This window comes from Salvia miltiorrhiza, chromosome 7 (assembly GCF_028751815.1).
Source record: "Salvia miltiorrhiza cultivar Shanhuang (shh) chromosome 7, IMPLAD_Smil_shh, whole genome shotgun sequence".
Classification (NCBI taxonomy): domain Eukaryota; kingdom Viridiplantae; phylum Streptophyta; class Magnoliopsida; order Lamiales; family Lamiaceae; genus Salvia; species Salvia miltiorrhiza.
Window position 1 is genome coordinate 13,952,714 of NC_080393.1, and position 11,378 is coordinate 13,964,091.

Here is an 11,378-nt window from a genome sequence, read left to right on the forward strand (position 1 = left end):
ACCAAACAAGCACCTTCCTATCCAGCTCTCCCAAGGTCAATACAGACCTAAAAGTTGTGCCAAGCTAAGGCTTTAAGATGCAACAACAAGCTGATTCAAATCTATTCGCTCAGACCCAATTCTCCGTTATAAGTGAGTTTCCTAATACATTGGCCTTTATAGTCTGTCTCAAAACCATACAGAACAAGCATAAACCTTGACAAGAAGCCAAATTAAAATAGGTCAAATTCACGGGATCGACACTTTCGGAGGTAATCCAAAATAATCCCATGTGGTTTCCCATGCTCATGAAGATCAAAAGTAACCTAAGAGCAGAGACCCAAAACTGAAACAGCCGATCAACACCAGAGAAAGAAATTAGGCAATGCAATGAAAACACTCCCCATAACATCTACTAGACAAATCACATCAAGAAATTGCTCACTAAGCTGTTGCATCCAAAACATTAGTCTCATAGCACCCCAGGGACAGTAAAAACCAAGAAAGACCAGGACAACAACCACAACAAACACACACCAGAGTTCAACGGTGAAACGTCCAGCAGTGTTGGACTACTCAATAACCAGCAAGCGAACCCACGATGAGGATCTAACTCCCCACAACCCAAACAAGCAAGCAGAGAAAAAAACAAGCAAAAAGAGAAGAGGTAAAAAGAGCATAACCTGAAAACGTCCCTCAAGAATGCGAAACCTAAGAAATGATCCGAACATAAGGAAGACCACGACGATCATCCCGAACCAGCTGCATAATATCAGGAATTAAAAGGCCTGAAACCCTCATCAGCCATCGAGGAAGCCAAAAAATCTGTAACGCGGTTCCCCTCTTGAAAGATATGGGAAATCGTGATGTGTAAGCCATCAATATCCTGGATAATTTTTCTCCACCTGCTAAGGAAACGCCAAGGAACAGTAGTGAAACAGGATTTGAAAAGATCCACTAGATAAGTAAAATTCATAGAATAATTGGTTCGAAGCTCTTTTATTACGAACTTGACTAATTTACCACTGTTTTGATGGTGACAACTGGATAAAACAATACGATATAAAAATTTGCACCCTATATATAAATATTTGACATCGAAAAGAACAAACATCTGTTAAATCCAAATATCGGCGCCTTGTGCAGGACATAGGTTCATGCCCAATATATAACAAACATCAGATAATATGTTCATGTTTTTAATCAAGAGTTCAATGTATTCCTATGCAATTTTTTTTCTTCTTATTCATGTTTGTTTTGTTCGAACAAGGAAAACCATGAATACTAATAACCTTATTTCATTCTTAATGGATTACTAACTGTAGTAAAAAAACCGATTCATCAATAACATGCCAAGCACAACCTTGTAATCCGATCAGCAATGAATATTAATATATGTGTTCCGCAATTCGAGTTTTTTGCACATACCTTCCGTCTCCATTGAAATAATTTAATTGAACTTCCGTCTTCTTCACAAAAAATATACCGAACAATACTGATAGAGCAATATTATGTGATTGTGTTTTCTCTGTAACTGACGTATCTTAATAATAATTTTCCATAATTACAAGATTTCGGTAGATACGTTCTCAATAAACGAATATGAGTTGAAAATTAATTTACTAACTTATCCTTCCTGCTAAAAAAACAATTGAAATTCTTATGAATATTAAAATAAATCAGAACCGTTAGATATCATATAATCAACGCACACGATTCGGTCTTCGTTCTCCACGTAGGGGAGTGGTCTTCATTGAACTTAATGAAATATCCTAGCCCTAGTTTGTGATATTAGAGATGGCAAAATCAACTTGGCCCGACAGGCCAGCCCGGCCCGCCCGTATTTAGGGTTGGGCTGGGTTGTACAAAATATAGGCCCAAAAACCCCGGGCCTAAAAAGCCCGCCCAATCAGCCCGCGGGCTACCGGGCTTTGGGGCTAAAAAGCCCGGGGTTTTCGGGCCTAAAAGCCCGCCCACTCTTTTATTTTATTTTTAATTTTTTTGATATTTTAGTTAGTTTCTAGCTTTCCCATACTTCCCCCCATCTTTTCTTTTATTCTTCTCCTTACTATTTCTCTCTTAAACTAATGCAGAGAAACACACCAACACACACACGCACACATTTACAGCCCCCTTCCCTCTCCATTCTGGATCCTCTGCCGCCTCCTCGCGGCGGCACCGTCATCGGAGCCCGGCATTCCATCTCTCCCCTCTCTAACCTTCTCTAATCTCCCATCTCTCCTACTAGAATTAACCCCTCTAGCAGCCTGCCCCCCTTAGCCGACGACGACAGCTCAACAGCCACCATCGTCGGGCCGCTCTTCCCTTTTTCCAGATCTAGCACCTCCCAGCCACCGCCACCTCTCTCTTCTTTCACGTTCTCGGCCAGACGGCCTTTGACGAATGACGCTGACTCCACTACCTTCCTATCCGTCTTTTTCTGCCGCCGCGGCGCGACGACGGCCCGGCGACTCTGGTCGGCTCCCCCTTCTCCTCTCCTATCTAGCAATCATACATCCTTCTTTCCCCTTTTCTTTCTTTCTATTTCTTTTCTGTATAATTAATAAAAATTTATTCTATTTGATTTCTTATGTGAGCATTACATATTAGGTGTAGGTGTATGAGTTTCTTCATCGATGATGTGTTGGGTATCTGATTTCAAGAATGAGAATTTTTGCTATATCATTGGGCGGGTTTGGCCCGATCGCCCGGTAGCCTGATCGAGGCTAGACTGGGCCTGAAAATTGGCAGCCCGGTCGATTTTGGGCCGGGCCAGCCCGGCCTATTAAATCTCAAAAACCCGTTGGGCCGGGCCGGGTCGGCCTAGCCCGCCCGTTTTGCCAGCTCTAGTTTGATGATACCAAAATCCTTAGGTTTTCCTTGTAATAGACTAGAACCTTTCGAACTCAAGTGTTGGAGTTCACCTTCTAGTTTGTTTAGTGTTCTGAAAACTGAAGACTGAAGACCGGAGGAATGAAGAATGAAGAACGAAGGACTAAGACTAAATACTGAAGAACTCGACTATTGTTCGCGATTAAAGGCAGAGTCAAATACTAATATTTGACTAAATGAGTTTCTCAATTGAAAAATCAATTATGACTGATTCATTAATGCAGGTCACGTAGATTCAGCGGACTGATACTAAAGTCAAGTATCAGTTAAATGTCTTCCTCGAACTGATACTCCAGAAATTTAAAGGAAGCCATGCACTTCAAAGTACAGCCGCATTAAATGCAGAGATACAGAGGATCGTCCTTTCTCTGCAGAGCATTCCTTTTCGGTGATTACCTTTTCAGAGGTGCCTTACCTCCTGTACCTGAGTAGCCGTTTCTCACCAAACAAGGAACCTCAAAGATTGAAGCCTCAGCAAAATTCGAATTACCTCACCAACGGATGAATTCTTGAAGACCATCTCCGCCAACGGATCTATTCAAGACCTCTCCTATAAATAGAGCTCTAGGATCACTTCAATCTTCACCGATTCAAATACACAAGCTGAAACGCTGCCGAAATCACCACTCAGCCAATCAAAGCCTTTCAAAGTTTGAATCGAAGAAGAGAATTCTAAAGTCAAAATCAGTCTACTACTGATTACACATATTCTCTTAGAACCTTAGGCAAATAGTATTATTCCAAAGCCTAAGTTACCGATTACAGAGAGCATGTTCTCTGTGATCTTGTTGGTAGTTTTCGAACCTCCTTTCAACTGAGCGAAAAAGAGTGTTTGAGTTGTGTGGAGTTCAGACCAGTGTTCTGACTCCAAAGAGATCTTAGTACCCAGTGCGTGCTAAGTGATTGAGAAATTCAACCTAGTGTGTTGGTACTGAAAAGTGTATTTTTAGTTCAAGGTTTGTTGTGCACCCGTAAGCATAAGCCAGTGTGTTGTCAGTGTGATCAACTGACCGTGGACGTAGGAATTGGATTCCGAACCACGTAAAATTCATTTGTCGTTTATTACTTTCAGTTCTTACTTTCTTATCTGTGCTCAAACGTCTTTAACTGAAACTGATTAACTGCAAAGTGAAACATAAACCTGACAACGTGTTTATTAAAAAGGCTTTTTCAAAGATAAGTTTTCAGCTGCCAGTGTTATTAGTTTAACTAATTAATCTTCGGATAGTCAGTAAGATTCATAACACTCCTCTGATCAAATCTAAGACTGAACCTCTTCGAGTATATCAATTAAAGCCTAGTGCTTAACTGATATCTTCACTGAAGTTATTTCAGTATCAGTCTTCACCCTTTGCTTAACTGATATCGTCTTTAACTGTTTACATCTTTCAAACTCGTCAGTATCAGTTAACTTCTAAAGGTTGTCTCGTGTGTTTTGAAAAATAGCCTATAGGTGTATCCCCCATACACCTATTCTAGACCTTCCGGGATCCAACAAAATATATACATACACACACACACCACACACACACACACACACATATATATATATATATATATATATATATATATATTGGGAGTGGTTCAATTGAGAAGCTCAAATGTATTGAGAAGTTGATAAGCAATCTAATAAATGAACATGTCAGTACATTTTATGAACATGGCAATTAGACCACAAATCAATAAATTCTTTGAACATACCAAATATACTGACGAACATACGAATCTATTTAATTTGTTAAAAAATACGCCACCGCCAAGGATCGAACCCGCGTTCATAAAACTAATTGACATGTTCATCTATTGGATTGCTTCTCAACTTCTCAACACATTTGAGCTTCTCAATAAAACCTAACTCTATATATATATATATATATATATATATATATATATATATTGTTGTATTTAGGTACATTATATGTACTAGGAATTATGATAAAAAGTGAATAACAGTGTATATTATTTATGTAAATGATTATCTACATATATGCAATGTATATAGTCTATATATATGTAACATATATATAAATTTATACAAACTATACATTTTATATTATGTTGCAAGATAAAAAAGAAGTGCTTTTTTTTAAAAGTTAAATGTTAATATTACTCCCTCCGTCTCACGAAGCATGACCTAATTTTCTTTTTGGTTTGTCCCACGAAGCTTAACATGTTTCTAAAAATGGCAAAAAAATTACCCTTTATTCATTTTTTCACCTACCACACTTAACACACAAAATACCAATTTTTTAATTTATGTGCCGAAAAGAAATGAGTCATGCTTCATGGGACGGAGGGAGTATTAGTTTAGATTAATAACTATAAAGTGTATATATTATGCGAAGTATCACGATAGTTCCTGTGCATCGCACAGGTCGTATACTAATTTCATTTTAATTAATGTAATGTTAAATTTTTTATTTTAATAAAATATTAAAGTTTAAAATAGAAGAATAAAAATGAAATTAATTTTTTTTTTAACTTGGGGAAGTTGGAAATGAGAAACAGTAGAGTTTCAACCCGAAATTTCATTGTTCACAAATAGGAGGTGCCCTCTTGGAGACAAAAATAAAATTAATTGAAAATGAAGATTTTAATGCCACTTATAATGCAAAGTGTATTTTGGTGCATCCAATCATACAATACGTGTTACGACTTACGATCTCCCTTAGCAGCCCACCTATTCATCCCAAATTTTAAAATATCTTCTTTACCTTCCTTCTCCCCAAAGAAACAAAACTCTCTCTTTTCTTTACTCTGCAGCACAGATCTGAAGAAATGCTTGTGTAAGGTATTGGACAACATTCACACGCACTAAACCTACAGAAATGTCGCAATTCACCCAACAATTCCTCAACAGCGTGCTCTCGCAGGGCGGCTCGGAGGCGCCGCCCTACGCGGAGGTCATGAAGTGGCACATCAGGCAGCACCTGATGCACCTCGCCGAAGCCTACCCCTCTCTGCAGCCTAAGACCGCCGCCTTCACCCACAACGACGGCCGCGCCGTCAATCTCCTCCAAGCCGACGGCACTGTCCCCATGGATTTCCACGGCGTCACCTACAACATCCCCGTCCTCATCTGGCTCATGGAATCCTACCCCCATCACGCCCCCCTCGTCTTCGTCAACCCCACGCGCGACATGATCATCAAGCGCCCCCACCCCTTCGTCTCCCCCAACGGCGTCGTCTCCATTCCTTACATTCATTCCTGGGCTTTCCCCTCTTCCAATTTGGTCGAATTGGCTAGGAATCTCACCCATTTTTTCGCTCGTGATCCGCCCTTGTATTCGCAGAGGAAACCTTTCGACTCTAACCCTAACCCTAACCATAACAATTCGAGTTATGGGAGTATGAATTCTTCGGTGGGGTCAACGGCAGCGCGGCCTTCGATACCCCCGAGGACGCATTCATCGTTGCCGTCTCCAACGCCGCCTCCGCCTTATGGTGGTGGTAGAGAAATGGAGGATCCAGCTGAAGTGTTTAGAAAAAATGCAATAAATAGGCTAGTGGAGAGTTTCTACGGTGAAATTAGGGAGATGAAGAAGGCGGGGGAAGGGGAAATGGAAGGCTTATTTGGTGCTCAAGCCATGTTGAGGAAGCGTGACGAGGAATTGGGGAGAGGATTGAAGGAAATGCAGGATGAAAAGGAAGTGTTGGAGCAACAACTGCAGATGGTGCTGATGAATGGGGAGATCATGGAAGGATGGCTGAGAGAGAATGAAGGGAAATTGGGAAGTAGAGACTTGAGCAGTGTGGATGTGGATGAGGCATTCGAGCCTTGTGATGCGCTGTCGAAGCAGATGTTGGATTGCACAGCTTCGGATATGGCTGTGGAAGATGCAATCTATGCATTGGATAAGGCTGCGCAGGAAGGGGCAGTCCCTTTTGATCTATACTTGAGGAATGTGAGGCTTTTGTCGCGTGAGCAGTTCTTCCATCGCGCCATTGGTTCGAAATTGAGGGCTATGCAAATGCAGTCGCAGATTGCTAGTATGGCTTCCAGGGCTCCACCGCAATACGTATTCTCATGAGCTTGCTTGGAATAGTTTTGTTCAGGTATCAGATTCATTTTGAACGAGGAAAGGAATTCTTCATCTTTTTGTGTTCTTGTATATGCTCTGCTTCATCACTATTCATTGATTGTATCTATAGGAAATGACAATAAAGTTGGAGATGCATTTTGAGAACAGCTTGCACTTAACATTTGTTCTTTATATTGGTTGTCTAGTTTATTGGATTTGGTAGTTATACTTGTGAGGATTAGTGTAGATAGATAAAATATTCAATCATTAATCTTATTAATGATGAAAGTAGAGTAGTTCATTCAAGGTGAAAAACTAAGTCTGTTGAAGCTTTAGCAATTGAATTTGGGTGATTGAAGCATGTTATTTATGGTCTTTGAGAAAGGGGCATTATTAGATTGTTGTGTCTTTATAAGCTGAGTATATGGAGTTGTGTAATTCATCTTCTATTGGGTTCCATCCCTTATATATGACCAAACTCGGAGGTTATTGTATTTCAATGGTTAGAGGAGGTTCTGTCAGTCTGTCAATGAAATGTAGCATATTTCTATTTAAACCTATTTTGCAGCAAAGGAATTGCATCATTTCGTGTTTGTGAAGATTAAAATATTTTTGTATTGACAACAAGCTGGGTGCTGAAAACATATGTGAATGTGATGGCTTTCGTTTTGTTTCTTCTCGTTGTGCATGAGGTCAGGAGCTTATGTTTTGAAGATTATGTGCACACATTATTGAAACTATTGGGACTACTGGGAAATGTATACATGCAGTGCTGATGTTTTTAACAAATTGCTAGTCATTGAGCCAGGCCGTTGGTATGGGAATTCATGTTTTGGCTTGCATAATCTTAGCTGTCCCCTAAAACTTGTAACCAAATACTTTGAGAATAACACGAATTTTAAAAAATTGGTTGAGTGTGGGTGAATTGTGTGAGGTATATTTAGAAAGAAAAAAAAAAGAAGGAAATGGAGGATTATTTTCCAATTGGAGCCTAAAAATAATATTTCCAATTGATGTGATTGGAGCCAATTTAAATATGAAAATTCCTTACCTTTTTTGAAGAAATAATTTGTTATTTAGCAAGTTTTTTTTTAGAAACGTCATTAAGTAAATTATGGTCATTAAACTTCTTTTAGTTTTACGATAATTAGTAAGGAGCCCATCGAACGTGGAGCTAACTGCTTTAAAATAAAATCTAAAAGATTTTCATTAAAACTAATAAGCTTAGCATACATAGAGCAGATAACTTAGGGCGTGTTTGGTTTTGGGTTTTACGGCATATTAGTTAAGTTAATACAGAGTAGTAAAGAGTTTGGTATTCTATAACACTTATGGCCCTGAGCTAAAAATTCGGATTACGCAAGATAATTAACATCGCCTCCCCCCCTTGGATTACGCAGGATAATTAATACGGTCCTGCAATTGTGTCCATTTTTAAGCTTATCTAACCTAGAAATATGGATACAAAACAAAAATCATGATTAATTAACCATAATAGCAAACAACCAACTAATATTAGTAGCACATGTTTATCCACGCTAATAATCTAGTTTACTAACTATACTGACTAATCCCTTACCCAAAATCAAACACGCCCTTAAACTATTTCTAATAGATTGATAAAACATTTCAGTCAAACTTTTCTAAGAGCTGAGAAGGATGCTTACAAGTCAACTGATTAAACAAACCAGTTGATTTCGTGATGATGATTGATCTGAGGTTTAGTCCTTCTTTAGTTGTTAACTGGTGGCGTCAGTCATGAATCATCAGTTGATGAAGTTCCCCCTTGACTGTTGCCTTTTTCGGAAACTTCAGTTGTGTTTTCAGTTCTTTGACTGATGTTCTGACTCAAGGACTCTTCAGATTTTTCCTCTTCATTCTTCATCTTTCTTTCTTCATCATCTTCGTCTGATGTGGAGTCTTGAAGAAACTTGAGTGAAAGTTCCATCAGTCGAGTTGATAAGTCTGCTTCAGGATAGGTGACTGATCTTCTTTCTTGTGATGAAGAGTCATCAGTCAGAGTTTCTTGATGCTCAATCGTCAGTGAGGAACTTGCAATCAGAGTTCTCTTTCCCTTGTCGTCTTCAATTTGTTTCATTTCAAGATAATTTTCTCTTGAAATAGATGGAAAGAGTTTTACTTTGACTTCCTTCATGTCGAATTCAACCCATTCCTTTTTCTTGACTCTCGCATTTGACATTTTGATCAATGCCGTGTCAAGTTCTCTTCTCATCCAAATGAGATTTGCATCTACGTCTCTGAGAAACTGTATGAGTTGATTTCTCTCATTCTGACTTGTCTGCATCAAGCTTTCCAATCTGGCATACTCAATGGCCAGTTCTACTTCATCATCTTCTTCAGCTGTGATCATGGAAATTTCCTTCATCTTTGAGACTGTCTTGGCGATGGTCATTTCCAATCTTTGTTTCCTCATAAGATCATTCTCAAGAATCATCCTTTGATCACTGTAGAGAGCTAAAGCTTGTTCAACTTCTTTGATTTCAAAAAGATCCAGTTCTGAAGTAGTGGACTTTGATGATGAATTTGAATCTTCAGACTCTTTTTCAACAATTGCTTTTCCTTTCTCAAGCTGTTTGTCTTCATTCTCTATGGGTTGAGGAGGTGAGGATGAACTGCAGGGGTTAGAAGACATAACGAAACAAAGAGAGAGAGAGCAGAGAATGAGCACTTAGCACAAAGAAGAAAACATAAGTTTTGAAATCCTTTTGAAAACTCTTGACAACCCTTCTGAGTGGGATTTAGTTCAGTTAGAACAAGGTCAAAGCAAAATTGTTCTTGCGAACAACCTGCTCTGATACCAATTGTTAGGTCCCTTGGTGTCTCGAATAGGTGTATGGGGGGGGGGAATACACCTATAGGCTATTTTTCAAACGAAAACAAACTGACAACCTTTTTCAGTTAAAAGAGATTAGTGAAACTTTGGTTGGCGACTGATACTGAACACTCTTCAGTAAAGAGATATCAGTTAAGTCAAAGACTTTAACTGATTCACCTTAGGCTTCAATCGAGTTTGTAAAACAGATGAGTAATATAAATCTTATTGACTATCCGGAGATTTATCAGTTAGATTAATATTACTGGCATCGAAAAATTTTTCTTTCGAAATAGCCTTTGTGATTAAGCAAGTTGTTCAGATTTGTGTTTCACTTTGCTATTAATCAGTTTCAGTTGATAAAACGTTTGTACACAGATAAGGAAAGTAAATACTAAAAGCGATAAACAACAAATTTTTTTTTACGTGGTTCAGAAAACACTTCCTATTTCCACGGTCAGTTGATCAGACTGACAACTTCATTGGGCTTGTGCTTATGGGTGCACAGCAAACCTAAACAACCGAAGATCCAATCTTCAATACCAACACAGTGGGTTGGATTTCTCACTCTTAGCTTCACTGAGACAAAACTATGCCTTTCCGCAAAGACTAAGATTTCTTAGAGTCAGAACACTGGTCTGAACTCCTCACAACTCAAACTCTCAATTCGGTCGGTTGAAAAGAGGTTCGAAAACTTGCTAACTAGATTACAAAGAACAAGTTTTCTGTAATCAGTTATACCTTGGCTTTGGATATACAATATTTGCCTAAGTTCTAAGCGAATGTATGTAATCAGCAGTGACTGATTTTTGACTTTGTAATTCTCTTCTTCGATTCAAACTTTGGAATGACTTTAAATTACTGAGTGACTATTTCGGCATCGTTTCAGCTTATGTAGTTGAATCGGTGGAGATTGAAGTGATCCTCGAGCTCTATTTATAGGAGAGGTCTTGAATAGATCCGTTGGCTGAAATGATCTTCAAGAATTCATCCGTTGGAGATAGATTTGAACTTTGTTGAGGCTTCAATATTCAATGTTCTTTTGTTTGGTGAGAAGGGCTACTTTGAGAGCAGGAGATAAGTCTCTAAAAAAGGTAATCACCAAAAAGGAAGGCTCTGCAGAGAAAGGACGATCCTCGAAATCTTTGCATTTAATGCGGCAGTACTTCTGGAGTGCGTGGCTTCCTTTAGGCTTCGGAGATTCAGTTCGAGGAAAAATGTTTAACTGATACTTGACTTTAGTATCAGTCTGCTGAATCCATGTGGCTCGCATTAAGTAACCAATCGTAACTGATTCTTTGACTGGTCAGTCAAATATCAGTATTTGACTTTGCCTTTCATCGTTACATCAGTCGGCAACTTCAGCCTTCAGTCTTCAATCCTCCGGCTTCAGTCTTCAGTCTTCAGACTAAACTAGGAAAAGAACTCTAACAGTTGAGTTCGAGCAGTTCTAGTCTATTACAAGTGAAACCTAAGGATTTTGGCATTATCAAAACTAAGATTATGATATTTCATTAAGTTCCCAACAAAATATTAACGATTTTCTTTATTACTGTTGCTTTGGCCCACATTGTGTGTTTTTATTTTATGGCTTGATAGCATTTGAGTTCTTTAATTTTTCGTCAGCGCTGCTTATTTTTCCTATTGATTTT

The 11,378-nt window shown here is 38.8% G+C and overlaps 1 protein-coding gene across 1 annotated transcript; it reads left to right on the forward strand.

Moving 5' to 3' along the window:
• Positions 1-5,514: 5,514 nt before the first annotated feature.
• Positions 5,515-7,058, forward strand: LOC130995351 (protein ELC-like). The gene has a single exon (XM_057920604.1). It carries the CDS (start codon positions 5,700-5,702, stop codon positions 6,900-6,902), a length of 1,203 nt encoding a protein of 400 aa, XP_057776587.1. The 5' UTR covers positions 5,515-5,699; the 3' UTR covers positions 6,903-7,058.
• Positions 7,059-11,378: the final 4,320 nt, after the last annotated feature.

Coding starts and splice junctions, on each gene's coding strand:
- LOC130995351 (XM_057920604.1), top strand. CDS start 5,700: ATGTCGCAATTCACCCAACAATTCCTCAACAGCGTGCTCTCGCAGGGC.